The 18,090-nt window shown below is 37.0% G+C and overlaps 1 protein-coding gene across 1 annotated transcript in view; it reads right to left on the bottom strand.

Annotated features, from left to right (window-relative positions):
• Positions 1–1,004: 1,004 nt before the first annotated feature.
• The window catches only part of LOC105481785 (WW domain binding protein 11), an 18,008-nt gene continuing 922 nt past the window's right edge, over positions 1,005–18,090 (bottom strand). Inside the window, exons 2-12 of the mRNA XM_011741521.3 lie at positions 16,871–16,979; positions 16,303–16,334; positions 15,188–15,281; positions 12,224–12,420; positions 10,438–10,571; positions 10,009–10,208; positions 9,215–9,406; positions 6,068–6,169; positions 5,353–5,646; positions 3,473–3,655; positions 1,005–2,024 (exon numbers count right to left, since the gene is read on the bottom strand). Of these exons, the coding sequence (XP_011739823.1) occupies positions 1,591–2,024; positions 3,473–3,655; positions 5,353–5,646; positions 6,068–6,169; positions 9,215–9,406; positions 10,009–10,208; positions 10,438–10,571; positions 12,224–12,420; positions 15,188–15,281; positions 16,303–16,334; positions 16,871–16,934 (1,926 nt within the window). The 5' untranslated portion in view covers positions 16,935–16,979 and the 3' untranslated portion in view covers positions 1,005–1,590. The remainder of the gene's footprint in view (positions 2,025–3,472; positions 3,656–5,352; positions 5,647–6,067; positions 6,170–9,214; positions 9,407–10,008; positions 10,209–10,437; positions 10,572–12,223; positions 12,421–15,187; positions 15,282–16,302; positions 16,335–16,870; positions 16,980–18,090) is intronic.

The raw sequence follows: 18,090 nt of genomic DNA, 5'->3' as shown, positions 1-18,090 counted from the left end.
TCAATTCACCTGCTGACCTATATTAATATTACACTAAAAAACCAACCCAAAACGGTCTATTTAGTGCTTTGGCAGGATTTGCTTTAATATTAAAGAATAAATCAGTATCTTCCAAGCAAAGTCAAAACAAACAAAAGATCTTGAATAAAAGTCTAAAAATCCATCAAATAAATCAACTCTAAGAAAATAAATGCCTTGTTGTATTATTGCACTACATTTTAGGTTATCACCAATTTTTGATAGTATGGGATTTACATGAAGGGCATTTGAGATACTGTGGAAAGTAACGTATGACTAAACAATGCACACACTGTGTGTATGTGTTTATGAAATACACACTTTGGATCACTGGATAAATCATGAGTCCTTTTTAAGTTTCAATACTCTCTAGTGTAAAATGGGGAAAATACCCAGAAAAGTCATCTATTAGGGTTACTTGGTAGATCAGTTAGTCATGAAATTAACATTAAACTTAATAGACTAAGAGTTAGTCAACATTGGTACATGAGTTTACATTAAAGCATTTTGTAAAGAAAATGGTATAAATGCAAATTAATGTTATATATATTAAAATATGAATGAATAATATAAAAGCACACAAAACCCATCATTTAGCTTTCCTTCAGAAAGGGAAAAAAGCTAACCTTTTCTGATTCTTTAATAGCTTAAAAATGGTTTAAAATGACTTTTGCCATTCAACTCGTATCAGTTCATGAAGCTCTAGAATAAGTAACCACTGAAGGTAAGCTATCTTTTAAACAATAAAAGCCAAACTATACTATTCCTAACACCTTTCAGTTTCTCTAAAGCCAGGAAAATAATTACTCCTCTTTTTTATCCCTTAAAATTTAAAACGTAGTTTCTACCATGTTTTCAGTAAGATTCTCATTCTGTACCAGAAAGGCAGTTCCTTGAAAACCCAAGTTTTAAATACTTAACCTTTTTTTTTTCTGTCCATAAACTAGGTATTATGTTTACACATTATCAGTAACACAGAGTCAGTATCTTGGTGTAGAACATTTATTTATTTTTCCCACGAATCACTGAAAGTTTAGGTCAGTGGGAAATAATTTTAATCAAATAATTATACATTTTCTTCCCACATATCCTGCCTTGTATTAGGAAATGACATTGTGATCCATTTCATTACAAGTAAAATATTACAAAATATTTACAGGAAAATATTAAAAATAACTCAAACACAAAAGGCAAGATGAAATAAACTGTTTTCAAAAATCTCTACTCCAGTGCCCACAGCACACAAGAGAGTCAAAACAAGTAAGCAACTAAGATCCCCCTGTGATCACAAATTTCCAAAGAACTGGAGGAGGGGAAGAAACAGGATGAAAATGGTGGTGTGAAAGGGAATGGATGTTAGCAGCACTGCTTCAATAACTGATCTATTCTGGATGAAATACCCTCTTTTATGTGCAGTAAATTCTGAACAAGGCTAAATTTTAGGATATTCCTTGAACTGAAATTAGAAAATACCCTGACAATGGAAGCAGCTCTTTCATCTAAGTTTAATAAGAGCTTCTTTCTCCATGGGCCACTGTTGTGAACAGAAGCCTGTTCTGGCATCAAAAGCTGTCACAGTAGCCCTTCCATCTCTTTCATGAAAGCCTCATAGACATCATCCTTAGTTTGTACTGAGACAGGAACAGAAGGACCAGATTTGGGTGCTGCTTTGGCAAGAGGCACAGCAGAATCATCCTCTGACTTTCTCTGGGGAGCAGCAGTAGCCCCTTTATTCTCCCGACGTACTCTCAGTGCAGTGGGCACAAATCGAGTAATCTCTGCCTTGGGATTAGTGATCTGTGGCTTGGCACTGATGGTTGCTGTGGCTTTCTTCTCAATGGTGGCTGCACTCGTATCATCCGCCTTGGGTCGCTGAATCAAGTTGGGTGGGGCACTTAAAACCCCAGGGTTCGGCAAGGGAGCTGGTGGGAAAAGCCCAGGGGGGGCAGGTCCAAGGGGAGGCACCAAAGGTGGGCGCATCATGCCAGGACGAGGTGGAGGAATACCTAAATGAATAAAATAGGCAGGATGAATACTGTAAGAACTAATACAATTTAATTACTATTAAGGACATTTAAATATTGGTTACCAATTTTTTAAAAAATGGATAACAACTTACAGAAAATAAGCTGAACTCATACTGGTTGCAATTTGAAACTCAGGAATATTTTATTATAAAACAGTATTTACCTTCAGCCTGTATTCCTGCACTTACAGTAATATGTTCTCTTCTCTAAATAATGTTCTACTTTAAAATATAAAGTGACATCAACTGGTTTCAAATTACTATCTCAAATCTCACATCCCAAGATTCTATTCCAGCTGCATAGTGCAGATATTAGTAAGGACAAGGTCAGGAGACCAATGCCCATGCATTATATTTCTATTACCATTTCTCCTGCACAAAAAGGTAACAATGTGCAAGAAAGAAAATTTTAACCCTGGTCATTAAATGCACATGGAGGTCAAGCATGGTGGCTCACATTTGTAATCCCAGCACTTTGGGAGGCCAAGGCGTGTGGATCATTTAAGGTCAGGAGCTCAAGACCAGCCTGACCAACATGATGAAACCGTGTCTCTACTAAAAATACAAAATTAGCTGGGCGTGGTTGTGCACGCCTATAATCCCAGCTACTTGGGAGGCTGAGGCAGGAGAATTGCTTGAACCCAGGAGGCGGAGGTTGCAGTGAGCTGAGATCGCACCATTGCACTCCAGCCTGGGCAACAAGAGCGAAACTCCGTCTCGAAGGAAAAAAAGTGCACATGGAGTAAGAGAATGCAACTAATCACAATCTGTCATCATTACTGGAAAAGAACTCATGTCCTATGGACAGTCAGACATACACAATATTCATGTACCAAGAACTGCAGATTTCAGTTCTTCAAATGCTACTTTTAAATTAAAGTACCATATTTTATCAAATCTAAGATCCTATTGATTACATAAACTCATAATTATTCTGTGTACCACTAAGAGAGAAAGAAAAAAAAAGTCCCAGATGGGGCACTTAAAAGCAGATCTTCACATGAAAGTGGGACATTTCAGTGTTGTAAACTAGAAATATACCTGCCACATAAAACAAGCCCACAAGAAAATCTGCATGTCTAACCTTGACACTAGGTAGAAGAAAGGAAAAAAAAACACTCTCTGTAATTTTAAACTTTAAGTTGGTACTCATGCGGATGCATGGAACGGCTTCATAACTACAACTAAAACCAAAACATTATCAAATAGAGAATTTAATCCCATGTTCTCTGGCTAGAAGTCCCTCAAGCGAACCAAGTGCAAATACCCACTGGAAGAACTCTACTTCAAACCAGGTCAACAACTTAAAAACCACCACCGACTGTAAGATTACCTCAGATTTCAGAATACTGAAATGTGACCATACATCTTAGAACAAATTAAATAAACAGTAGGCAAAGTTTTTATTATAGAAATTGAAAGTGTCACCTGGAGGTGCAGGGGGAGGTAGCCTTGGTGGGGGTCCCCGAGGAGGGGGACCAGGAGGCAGACCTGGAGGTGGACCTGGGGGAGGGCCAGGGGGTCGGCCTGGTGGTGGTCCTGGAGGTAAAAGTCGGGGTAAGGGCCCTCGGAGTCCTGGCATTCCAGGTGGTCTCAGGAATGGAGGAGCTCCTGAAAAGGGAGAAATGATAAATTAATGTCACACAAATATACATTAAGTAATAATTATGGCTTAAAAGTAACTCAAATGTGGTTTGACTTTAACCTGAAATCAGATTAACTTCAAAAACTTAATGAAACATACATGGAAACAGAATTCACTCAATAAATATCTCAGTACAGCCGGGCACAGTACAGCCACCTCACGCCTGTAATCCCAGCATTTTGGGAGGCTCAGGCGGGTGGATCACGAGGTTATGAGTTTAAGACCAGCCTGACCAAGATGGTGAAACCCTGTCTCTACTAAAAATACAAAAAAATTAGCTGGGCATGGTGGCGGGCACTTATAATCCTTGCTACTCGGGAGGCTGAGGCAGGAGGATTGCTTGAACCCGGGAGGCGGAGGTTGCAGTGAGCCGAGATCACACCACCGCACTCCAGCATGGGGGACAGAGTGAGACTTTGTCTAAAAAAAAAATATCTGAGCACCAGAAAAATGGTACTGGATTTGTTGTGGATCTTTTCACTTTATTTCCCAACACTGACAAAAAGCGTACTCAATCACAGCTCTGCAATGCTGGAAATATAAAAAGGTGATTAAGAATTCTTAAATGGTTCCAGTATAAGCTGAAAATGGAATATAAAACACAATGCTTTGTCCCTACAAAGGACATGAACTCATCCCTTTTTATGGCTGCATAGTATTCCATGGTGTATATGTGCCACATTTTCTTAATCCCGTCTATCACTGATGGACATTTGGGTTGGTTTCAAGTCTTTGCTATTGTGAATAGTGCCGCAATAAACATACGTGTGCATGTGTCTTTATAGCAGCATGATTTAGGGGGGAGGGACAGCATTAGGAGAAATACCTAATATAAATGAGGAGTTAATGGGTGCAGCACACCATGGCACATGTATACATATGTAACAAACCTGCATGTTATGCACATGTACCCTAGAACTTAAAATATAATGATAAAAAAAAGGCAAGCAAAAAAACCCCACAAAAAAACCAAAAAAAACCCCAATGCTTTAAGGACCCCTTGAAACCCATGAATATATAAAGACCACTAAGAATGACATAAAATATGTAACTTTCCTTTGCACCAATTGGAAAATGATTAGCTTAACTGAAGAAAACTTAGTAGGCTGATAATAGGATGAAGGACTAAAATCACAAATAGCTGAAAAGTTCTCTGTTGTTTCATTTTATAATCTTTTTATACTTTCGAGCTGAACACTTAATAAACAGACTAATCACCTTTGCCTCTAAAAAAGAACTACAACTAAAAAACTATGCAGATTACACTGACATTCAACATTCTTAACCTAAGAACACAAGACAGTATTAACTGTGTCTTACTCCCACCTGCTGCCAATTTAGAGCTAGGTCAACCTATCATATTAAAAAACAATACTAAAGAAAGCCTCCATTACATGTTCAAGTTTCTGTCTGTTGTAATCAGAAAAACTTTGAAAACAAGAGTGCTTTGCAGAAAAACAGGTGGCTGTCAGTAGAACTATGAGTTGCAAACAATGGTTTAGGAATAAACAAGCTTTACTTGTCCTTTGAGAATCTTTCACATCTTAAGAGAATCCCATTAGGAGGAAACAAGAAAACATGAACGCTAATAACACATACTGTTTTTTGGAATGACTTCACTCTAACCTCATTTAAACTTTAGTCACATGATGTAAGTGTTTACCTGGAGGTGGACCAGGAGGGAGGCCTGTAGGTGGCCCAGGAGGCCGTAATGGTGGAGCAGGTGGTGGTCCAAGAGGTGGTGGTCCTGGCATGGGAGGTGCTTGTATCTGAGAAGGAGGAACAGACTGCGGCGGAGCCTGCTGCTGTGAAGAAGCAGTGGATGCGCCATCAGAATGGGATTCCTCTTTATGCTGTTTTTGTGATTGCTTTTCTGCTTCAGAGTCATCAGAATCATCTTCATCATCGTCCTCTGAAAATTCCTCTACTTCCCGTCCCTCCTCAGGGATTTCTTGACCTGAAAGAAATTTTAAACTCAGTAAATGGAGTTGATTCACTTTTTTACAGTTTGGAGAACAGCAATGACTGAATACACATGGTTAATAAATGTGTTCTTAAAATTAAAAACCAAATAGTCTTCTTCAATAAAATACTTAGATGTGAAAGAAATACTATTCTATACTCATCTGTATTAGTGTAGCATAGTGGAATGAACTCAGGCTTTAAAACAAGACAGACCAATATTTAAATGCCAGCCCAACCATTTACTTGCTATGTAACTTCAGGCAGCCTATATGATGGTTCCAAATCTTATTTTTGTAAAACAAGGACTTATTACTTACTTGAAGGTTGCTGAGATACTAAATGGAAAAATGTATGTAAAGCAATTAGCGTGAGGATACACCAAAAGGTGATTCACTATTTTTTCCCTGCCTTACCTGCCATACGAAGCATCATGGCTTGAAGAGGAGTCAGTTCCTTCATGTTCTTCTTTTTCTTCCTTGATTTTCCAGGCATATCTGCAAACCGTACACTCAGACCTAGGGGGTCAAAGAAGGGAGTGGAGTAGATTGGGATCAACAAAATTCAGTAAATGTTTACTATATAACAGTATAAAGTACTAGATATGACTGCTACCCACTACTTGGCAGAGGTGCAATATGAACACCCAGATAAAAACAATGTTCTAGAAAATATAAATTATTAAAGTTGGTCAAAGAGGTGATAAGCCCAGAATATACAAAACTTAAATGGTAGTTGAACATCTACTCCTTAAAGGCTACAAATAATTTTAGGAGGAAATTCAGCCAAACATTAAGTTACAGAAATTTCCTGATAAACAGCATAGGAAAAGATGAAATGTTACCCAACTCATGAAGTTAGCTTAAACCTGATACCAAAACTCATCTATTGGCCAACATAAAATATAAGCAAGTTATACATGTTTATAGCAGCACAATTTGCAATTGCAAAAATACGAAACCAATTTAAATGTCATCAACCAACCCATGGTTAAAGAATGGTATACATCCACCATGGAATACTACTCAGCCATAAAATGGAACAAAATAATGGCCTTTATAGCAACTTGGATGGAATTGGAGGCCATTACTCTAAGTGAAGTAACTCAGGAATGAAAAACCAAATACTGTATGCTCTCACTTGTAAGTGGGAGCTAAGATATGATACCATGGACTTTGGGGACTCAGTGGGGAAGGGTGGGAGGGGAGTGAGGGAAAGGAGACTACAGACTGGATACAGTGTATACCCTACTTGGGTGAGGGATGCATCAAAATCTCAGAAATCACCATTAAAGAACTTATCCATGTAACCAAACACAACCTGTTCCCCCAAAACTATCAAAATTAAAATTTACAAAAAGGAAAAAAATATATAAGCAAGTTGAATCCAAGTGTTCTAAAAGCCAGCAATGTAGTTCACTACAATAAAGAACTTACAAAGAACAAAAAAAGAGTTACATCCCAACAGATATAAAAAAATACTTATGATAAAAAAAAAAAAAAAACTCTTAGCAAGCTAAGACTAAAAAGAACTTTTTTTTTTTTTTTTTTGAGACGGAGTTTTGCTCTTGTTGCCCAAGCTGGTGCGATCTCAGCTCACCGCAAACTCTGCCTCCCAGGTTCAAGTGATTATCCTGCCTCAGCCTCCCGAGTAGCTGGGATTACAGGCATGTGCACCCACGCCCGGCTAATTTTGTATTTTCAGTAGAGACGGGGTTTCTCCATGTTGGTCAGGCTGTCTCGAACTCCTGACCTCAGGTGATCCGCCCACCTCAGCCTCCCAAAGTGCTGGGATTACAGGCATGAGCCACCGTGCCCGGCCTAAAAAGAACTTCTTAATTGACTAAGGCTATCCATTGGACGCTGGATAGGAGTATTTTTAGTTAGTAAACATTTTAGGAGGAGAATAGTTCCATGTGAACAGGACTTTAGTTTTGTTTACCCTGTATCCTTAGTGCCTAGAAAAAATGCCGTGTGTATAGTAAAAACTCAATAAATATTAGCTGAGTGAATATCAACTCAGAGTTGGGATGGCCATTTTCAGAACATGTGTATTGATGAGAATATATAAGAAAAATGTGGTTGGGTGCTGTGGCTCATGCCTCTATTCCCAGCACTTTGGGAGGCCGAGGTGGGCAGATCACCTGTGGTCAGAAGTTCGAAACCAGCCTGGTCAACATGGTCAAACCCCGTCTCTACTAAAAATACAAAAATTAGCCGTGCATGGTGGTGGGTGCCTGTAATTCCAGCTACGTGGGAGACTGAGGCAGGAGAATCGCTTGACCCCCGGGAGATGAAGGTTGCAGTGAGTTGATATTGTGCCACTGCACTCCAACCTGGGTGACAAGAGTGAGATTGTCTCAAAAAAAAAGAAAAAAGAAAAAAAAAAAAATCTGTCGGCAGAATAAAAGAAAAAGAAGGCAAGAGACCACATAGACCCAGAAAAAAGTGGAGCTGCCGTGGCTCTAATGGCTTTCTACTTTCCAGTACTAGTTCCTACCTAACAGTCCTGTATAATAATCTTTCATTACCAGCTCTATTATTTTTAACTAGCTTTTTTGTGTTTGCAACCACAATTCTTAAGACACAGCAGGAGAAAAATTTGTCATTATCAATATTAACATTAGTATTACATAGTATTATATAAATATTCTGTTGTAGGCTACAAAAACAATCCCAAAAGAAGCTCCAAAACTGCTGAGGTTTGATAGAATTGGTGTGCATTTTGCACTGTCAGTACCTATTAACGATGCTTAAAATTTTCTTGACAAATGTCCTATTTGAATATTTTTTTTTTTGACACGGAGCCTCACTCTGTTGCCCGGGTTGGAGTGTAGTGGCACGATCTCGGTTTACTGCAAGCTCCATCTCCTGGGTTCAAGCCATTCTCCTGCCTCAGCCTCCCAAGTAGCTGGGACTACAGGTGCCCGCCACCACGCCTGGCTAATTTTTTGTATTTTTAGTACAGACGGGGTTTCACCCTGGTAGCCAGGATGGTCTCAATCTCCTGACCTTGTGATCTGCCTGCTGCGGCCTCCCAAACTGCTAGGATTACAGGCGTGAGCCACCGCGCCTAGCCTGAATTTTTTAATAATAAACATACACATTATAGATACAATATGTTTCATGATTCCACTCTTGAGTGTACCTGGGTTATAAATATGATCCTGGTTCATGTAAGATACTATAAAAGGGCTTCAAAGGTAGATATTTAAACAGATTTATAAAATACAACATCAATGTTTTTCTTAATATGGCTATTCTCCTTTCCTATAACATACCCATAAAAATACATGTTTATGCTGTTGAATAGTTATACCTTTTACCCCGAAGTGAACTTTTGCATAGACATTTTTATTACACACAGTTTGTTTTTCCTCATAAACATCCACTGAGTACTTACTGTGTCAAAAACTTTCAAAATTTTAGTATATAAAGATGAATATAGCTATGATCCCTACTTCCAAAGATTTCAGAGTACTCTCACAGATTCACTGATAAATTAGGACCTTCAGCTTGTCTTTTCTTTATTGATCAATACCATGGATCTTCATCCGCACATACCTGACTTCTTTTCTTCATTGTTGTCTCTCTCACCATCATCACGGTGCACAAATTCATCCCCGTCACTTTCTCCATCTGATTTGTCGGTGTCACTGTCATCAGTACTGTCATCATGCTTATCTTGATCCATGTCCTCAGGATAGCCATCATCTTCACTGGTGCTAGAAATATCATCATCATGACCTCGCTGGGCTGAAAAGTGGGAAAGGAACATGGAGAAGTAATATGATTGGACCCTCCATGACATGGTACCCAGAAATACAGAAAATTATCCTATTTAACTCACACTGTAACAACTTAATGCTTACAAAAAAACATTCCTGTATATAGCTATTCATACAGTCTAACAATATTTTCATTTGCCAATAATTTTAAACACTTCTTTTTGGTAATTTAAGATTTTTTTTAAAAGAGGTTCTACTTTGAAAACCCATTTCCTCCTTTAGCAACAATCATGCTTGTATACACATACACAGTCAGTGAATGTATACAACGATGCTCTAGTCTGATGACAATAAAGCTAAAAGGGAACCAGATATACAAGTCTTAAGGGATTAGTAGCAAGAGTGACATCTCCAAGGAAAGCCTGACTTAAAACACAATAAACATTTCTATACTTATGTATGATGCTTTTACTTGAGTAGATCCTATGATTTATCCAACTGTATGTATATTAGTATGTACATGATATCCTCTCATTTACTTCCTAAGTTCTGAGGGTGGTGAACAATATGTTAAACAGGCCTAACACAAAAAATGATAGTTATAACAGCAAAGGAACAGTCACTTCTCACCAAGTTCAGGACTATATAACATGTCTTCATCTCGCCTACGAGGGGGAAGATCTAGGGCAAAACCCACTTTACGGCCATACATCTGCACGACTTGAGGAGGAGGTGGACCAGGGGGAGGGCCAGGAGGTTTTCTGCCAGGGGGCAAACGTGGAACACCATGTCCAAGAAGAGGAAGGATAGAAACTGCCCGAGTTGGAGGTCTGTTAACAAAAAAACAAAAACAAAAAAATCCCCACAGTAATCACTTAACAGGAATGAGATATTTATTTTGTCTTCTAAACAATTTTCAAGGGATTTATTTTACATTTAATCAAATGTCACACTGTTTACATCCACATTGTCTTTATTTCCCCCTGCATTAATTTTGGCACTGGACAGTCAATTTGTGCCTTTACTAAATGCTCTCTGATTGTGACACTGCTTCCTTACCCATAGGCTGAGGTTTTCTTTAGTATAGAGGGTGGCTGGGCACCAGGAAGTGGAATGTCCTGGATCAAAATGTTGGAAGGAGCATGTGGCATATCCGGCAAAGGAATACTCTCCACTTCCACATGCTGAGCATTCTGAAAGAGAGAGAACCATTCAATAGTACGATAAAAAAGTCATCCACTAACTAAACACTAAAAATGACAAGTCAGCTGTTTCGTAATTTGGACACGCTTTCCAACTAACATAAATATCACTAAAAACCCCCACAAAAATAATCTCACGTCAATACTTAACAGATTGTCAAAGAATTGAAAGAAATCTTCACTTTTAAAAATGCTAAAACCCAGCAGCTTTTTCTCCTCTTATCAGGTAATTCTTTTTGGATGTGATTCAAAATAGCTGTTGTTTAGAGAAACCCAACTGTTACAAGTATCTAGCATCAGACCTACCCCATTTAATATGCAGGGTGACAGAAAAATACATGTCGGGCTGGGCGTGGTGGCTCACGCCTGTAATCCCAGCACTTTGGGAGGCTGAGGCGGGTGGATCACGAGGTCAGGAGTTTGAGACCAGCCTGGCTAAGATGGTGAAACCCCGTCTCTACTAAAAATACAAAAATTAGCCGGTTGTGGTGGTGTGCGCCTGTAGTCCCAGCTACTCAGGAGGCTGAGGGAGGAGAATTGTTTGAACCTGGGAGGCAGAAGTTGCAGTGAGCCTGGGCAACACAGTGAGACTCGGTCTCAAAAACAAAAAACAAACAAACAAAAATAAAAATAATACATGTCAACTAACAAATAGTATATATCCAGTGGTGGAGGTTGGGCTCATTAGCTTGCCTATGTTGAATTTCTGTTGTGTATTAGCTTAACTAAGCAAGTTAACTTGTGCCTTCATCTGTAAAATGGGAGACATATTACCTCCTTTACAGAAATTATAGCATTTGATTTTTTCCCATCTTTATTTTGAGGTAAACAAAATGTACAAATTCAGTAAGTTCTGACAAATGCATATACCTCATACTCCTTCCCAATCCATCTCTATCATCCCCAAAGGCAACCACGGCTATATCTTTTTTTCCTGCACAGATTAGCTGTGACTATTCTAGAATTTCATAAAAATGAAATCATAACAATGAAATAAACTTAGCATGTTTTTGAGATTTATTCATAATTTTTCTTTTTTTATTCCATGCTGTTTTGAGTATTAGATTATTCCTTTTATTGCTGAATAGTATCTGATTGTATAAATATGCTACAGTTTAATTATCCATTATCCTATTAGTGAACACATAGGCTGATCCTAGTTTTTGAATTAATTTCTTCTGTTTAAATAAAAAGGATTAGATTTGCTGGTTCACACGGTAGGTATATGTTTAGTTTTAGAAGAAACTGCTATGAGGAAGAGGTTCAACATGACTAATTCTTCCATTAACTTTTTAAATCTAAGTACAGGTTGAGCATCCCTAATCTGAAAATCTGAAATGCTCCAAGACCCTAAACTTTTTGACTCCCACATGATGCCATGGTGGAAAAATCCACACCTGACCTAATGTGATGGGTCGTAGTTTTGTTTCATGCACAGAATTTATAACATTATCTTCAGGCTATGTTAATTTCATGCTTAGACTAGGGTGCCATCCCCCAAATATATGCAAATATATGCAAAAACAAAACAAAATAAAAAACAACACTAAATCCGAAACACTTCTGGTCCCAAGCACCTTGCATAAGGGATACTCAATCTGTGTAATATTTTAGTTTATCTCTAAAAAGAAAACCTTGATTACCTTGACAGCATCAAAATATTGGCTAAGTTGAGCCCTCTTCTGTTCATATTCTACTTCTAGCTTTCTCAATTCTTTGTAAATATCTGGATTCTCTTTTTCATAGAGTCGTAGAATACGTTCGAAGGTTTCACGCAGTTTTTTACGCTTGTCTTTCAGTACTTTCTCATTTAATTGTGGCTGTTGCACTGGGTTAAACTCTAAGAGAAAAAGTAGATTATGGAATTAAATATAAGACGCCACTTCAATTAGGTATCAATAGGTTACATAATAAAAACCTCCATATATGCTAAAAATTTTTTAAGAGATCTAGATACCCAGACATACTCTTTTCAATTTTATTCAAGGAACTACAATATTTATTAAAATCCCCACCCTTTTTAGATGGCCACTAATTTTACCTTTCTCAGAAATGCCACCTAATTGATTTTCATCTTCATTGTAATAAAAATCAATTTTCACTGCTCTGTGCTGAAAACCTGGTGAAGATTCTGTCAGATTTGTGTTTACATACCATATTAGTCCTGTCAAATTTTGAGATCTATTAGCTGGGTGTGGTGGTGCATGCCTGTAGTCCCAGCTATTTGGGAGGCTGAGGCAGAAGAATCGCTTGCATCTGGGAGGCGGAGGTTGCAGTGAGCTGAGATCGCACCACTGCACTCCAGCCTGGGCAACAAGAGCAAAACCTCGTCTCAAAAAAAAAATTTTTTTTTGAGATCTTAGGCATTTTACTTGAACTCTCAAGTAAAATTTTTGTAATAAAGCTATGATGATACAATGGGATTATGAATAAAATATCTGGTGGTGTTTGACTCACCACTTAACTATAATCTTTATAACAGATCTGTATTCCTGGCCTAGCTACCATACAATCCTTTTTCTCCCCAACTAATCATGTGTCAACATGGGGCTTAACTGCAGGTCCTCTATCCCAAGAATAAGACCTCCAGACCTGTCTGGTCAATCATATCCCCCTATTTTCCTTTTTAGTGAATCACTCAGAGATCAATGAGCACATGATCCAAACTAGGGCCAGAACTTTCCCTGAGATTTTAAATGTAGATGTGACAGACAGAAACTCTCAAGATTTTCTTTCTGGATGTGTTATGTAGAGATAAAACAAATCTAGAGCTGCCTGTGGCCTTGTCTCCCAATCATCACTAATTACACACATATATTCCACCTTCCATCCCAAGGAGAAGTTCATCAGTAGTAAGCTGAATGAGGCTAACAGAGACCAGACTAGACAGATGGACAGTACTGATGATGAGATTGGATTTTGAGGTTAGTTTCAGGGATTTCTCTTTTTTTATGTTCAGACTTCTTAATTAAGAGAGCCAATGCATGCTTTTTTCTGCCTTAACTAGCCTGTATTGAGTTTTATAAATTGTAACTAGACTCCTGATGAATAGTATTCTCTTCACCCCTTTCCTTTTTCTTAAAAGAATAACAAGTTTATCTTCTTCCTTAAATCCTATCAACTATTATTAATCTTGGTAATTTATTCAAATCTAGAGGGTGTTCTTACACTATACTATTCCTAGTGTGATTAGTAAAAGCAATGAATGCCTGAGCTTTAATCTCAGCTTTGCCACTACATAGCAGTGTGATCTTGAGAAACCTATGTAATCTTTCTGTGCCCGAGTTTCCTTACCTGTAAAATAGGGACAGTGCAACTACTCTAAAAAATCGTGAGGATTAGAAAACTAGTGGGAAAAAACTGGTGCACAGGTGTGTAGCAAGATAACTACTCAAGAAACCTCAGTTATTACTATTAGCTCCTTTTAAAACAACACATAACATTTGGGGTCATTTAATGAAGGATTCTCTGATTCCGAAAGGAAAGTAATTATCCCTGCTGATATTTAGACCAGATGCAAGAAGTGAAATCAGTTACAGCTGAACTGGGAAAGATCTGGGATCTTGAAGCCTGACCCAGAACTCTTACACAGGTTAGCTGCACAGATTCTTCCACATTATTTCAGAAACCTTGTAATAGCATAATGCCATGACTGAATTTTTTCTTGTACTGCATTTAATGTATCATTGAGGAGTTTCATTTCATCTCTTTTACTTACTACTCTGTTTTTGGGCAAACCATGGAACTTGTAACGATCACTTTAAAATGCTATTTTACAAAAGTGGCAAAGGGTAGAAGACAAAGTGGCAAAAACTTGACAGGTGAAAAGTACATGGAAGTTAACTAGACTGTTTTATTTTCTGCATGTCTGAAAACTTCTATTAAAAAAACAAAATATTCTACATGTTCTAGTATTAAACAGGAAGGGTATTTGTGGGTTAGGATAAAATTTCCAGTGGCAACATCAACGATTTTCAAACTTAGATCCAAAAAAAGATAACATGCAGCTATTTCATGTGATTCCAGTTATAACAAAGCAGCGATACTTACAATGCATATGAAGAGTGAATAAAATTATTCTATAAAATGTGAAAAAGGCGGAGAATCCTGGTATAGTATTTTATATATTTGGTTTTAGGTATTTGATGATTTTTTTTCTATATCCTTACTAAACAGTCAAGTATCTTTTTGGATCTTCTGACTGGAAAAATTGGAAACTGCCTTATATTGACAGGGGTGTAATACATAGATTTACATGGTAGTTGCCAACATTAAATAAAAGACGACAAACAAAAAACCCAAGGTTATTTCATAAACCAGATTTAAGTCTTCTCCTGAAAACCAAGCTGGCCAAACTGCTTCTGTTATCTCATAATAACAATTAGCCGAAAGCCAAATAATCACTTCTCTCTTATTCTGGTATATGGGGTCTCCAGTTTGCAACAGCCCTCTAGCACTCCATTTTGTCTCCCTGAAACTAACATTAAATCCAAGCATCAAATGTCCTCATGCTGTTCTGTTTTACTTATGCCTATGCTGCTTCACTCATTACCTGCCTGCCTCTGTATGTGTCAGACTGTTATAGCTGCCTGTTTGTAAATTCTTACCCATTTCATCTAGTTTCTCCATGTCTCGGATTATCTGTTTTGGATCCTTCATCTTTAAAACTGCAGCTCGAACCATCATGCGCTGTTTTTTGTTCTTAGAAAAACAAAAGAAGGCCAGATGTCAAGACGTCAGGCACTCATGAGTTTTACTTCAACCCGCTTTAAGAATCTGAACAGAATAACTCCTTGGCTTCTGATCACTTGTTTCCACCACCAGAAACAGCTATGTAATTTTTTGCCTTAAAAACGTTTACATTTGTCAAAAAGTATTTTTAAGATGTGTTTTCTTAGTAAAGTATTTCTTTGAGCTCTGTGAGGTCTTTAGCAGTTACTTAAACACACACACTTAAAATTTCTTTTTTTAAACCCCTTATGTTCTTGAAGACCTTGGGTGATTGTTCCTGCCCCTTGTTCTAAAACCTCTGCTAGCTGAAATCCAAAGTTTGTTGTTTTTTTTTTTTTTCCAAAAAAAAAAAAAAGGAAAGGTTGAAGCTAAATTCTAAAATTAAAGAATATTTTAAAATTTTGCAGAAGTTAATGCTAAACATGAAAACACAACTGAACATTATTTAAAATCTGTGTTGCTTCAATGTATTAAAGCACAATACTATAAAGCAAATCCTTTCTTACTCTGTTGAAGTACTTTGCCACAAATTCAACAGCTAAGAGGAAAATGCTAATCAGGAAAAGAAAGGTAATATATTTATAAATATTATAAGCCAATATATATATTTAAGCTAATGTAATATACATAATAGTTAATCAGGAAAATGGATAAAGTGATCTAGCATCATGTTTATTTCCATCCTCATTGGTAGATTTTAAAAGTTATGTTTTAATAAATAACAAAAAAGAATGATTTTCCAAAGTATTTTTTAACTCACTGGAAAAGTAATCAAAAATGGCATTGTAACTTGTAGTGAGCTTCTCTGCAAAGTTAGTTCAGTTCCTAAATATAGTAAAGTTTGGCTTAGTATATCTTACAGTTTTTATAAAAAGCATAAAGCATCTTTTCTAGAAAATATTAGAAATGTTATTCTGAAACCCACTAATCCCAAACCACAAGATGTGCCAAATAGTACTTAAAGTTTTATAAGATGCCTCTGAAATCATACCTTCTTTAATTCTCTCTTCCGGGCTTCCTTTCCTTTAAAAGGAGAGAGGGAGATATAATAAAATTTTTGAATCTTGAACATTAGCATTTCCTTCAATTTCATACAGGTAATTCTTTATTGTGGGAAGTTATAGTATGCACTGTAAAACAGCAGCATCTTTGGCCTCTATCCACTACATGCCAAGAGCATCCCTCTAATTATGACAACCAAAAATGTCAAGACATTTTTGTTTAATGTTCCATAAAAAACAACTATGAATCTGAAAGAAAAAGATAACATAAAATGCGAAACAAGGGCTCGCAAAACTAATTTGCTCAAAATTTCAAATACAAAAAGAAAACTTTCAGCCAATTCTACTTTGCAAGTCAATCAAATCTGAAAACTAAAATATGGGTACTAATTTCTTTGCATGTTTAACGTCTTAATGTTCCCATCCAAACACTGAATATACAATTTATTCCTCCTATCACTGCTGGTCTTGTAATTAAGCCACAGAGAAATAAATTCCCTAATATGTGCAATTTTTAACACTCTCCTACTTCATCATTCCACACTAATGGACACTTACGGGCTTGGTCTGTGGGGTTCATAAATTTTCCACTCTTGGTGGATGATGTAGATCTCCGTCCCATGTTGACAATTTGTATGGTTTACTTGTTCATTAAAAAAAGAAAAACCTGTGAAGGTGAAGACAAAGAAATAGCTTATATCTCCTAAATTTATTTCTTCCTTTTTCTAGTCCCAACCAATCTCTGAAAAAAAAAATTCCTTTAATTAGAAATTCTGTGAGACTGTTCTTTCCTTAGTTTTGACTTTAATGTCCAAGAAAGATGGCATTAAGTTTCTTGACCATGAAAATTTAGATCTCCATCATTCTTTGGAAATGTGATGAGTGTGAAGACCACTTTGAATATCCTCAAGTCATTACTTTATCTTTTTTCTTATGGATCACAGCACTGACTTTGTCAACTGATAAAAAAAACAACTAGAAAATGCTTTAACGATATGGCACAAACCATGAACATCAGAATTCATTAGTCCTTCTTCTATAACCTCCCTTTATTAATACGTAATTGTAAAAGAAGAATACGAACGGAATGGGGGTAATGGATCTAGGCTCAAAACAAACACCTCACCCTTGCCTCGCTCCATGGTTTTTCTTGGCATGTATGCTGTACATTCTCAACACTTCTAAGACACTAAAAACTCATTCATTTAAGCATATTTAATTCAGATATAATGCTTGACTCTCAAGAGTTCAAAACACAACTAAAAATGCAAGTATTTGAAATTAGTGCTACACTGAGAGCTCCCCAAAATTTAAATATTAAGACACATATTTTTCTAATACCTGACTCCCAATATATATTTCTTAAGGTAACTAAAGGGAATACTTATTCTTGTTTGAGGAAAAAATATTTTGTAAGCTAAAACTTTTATTAACACAATACCCTATTACATGACTTCTTCCTCTTATTCCAAAAGAATGGGGCTTAATTTTTTGAAGCATTCTTTCCAGTAACAAAGGTGGACAAATTTGTTTCCTTTTGCAAGTAGACACTTTTTAAAGGGAAGAAAGGGAAGATTTTCAGACCAGTTTGTTACAGTTAATGTGTCTTTCGCCAAGTGTCCAATTGCCCCGAAAGCCAGATGTTTCAGAAAGCTAGATGTTTCATAGCTGTTCTGGTGGCAATTACTTCAAGACGGTGGTGTCAAAGGCTCTGATTTTTAGCTTCCTCATCTAAAAAATGGGGACATCAATTACTTTATAACAAAGCTCTGATGATA

The sequence above is a fragment of the Macaca nemestrina genome, chromosome 10 (genome assembly GCF_043159975.1).
Source record: "Macaca nemestrina isolate mMacNem1 chromosome 10, mMacNem.hap1, whole genome shotgun sequence".
In the NCBI taxonomy this organism is placed as follows: Eukaryota; Metazoa; Chordata; class Mammalia; order Primates; family Cercopithecidae; genus Macaca; species Macaca nemestrina.
Note: the sequence above shows the minus strand (reverse complement) of the source record. Positions and strands in the feature narration are given on the sequence as shown.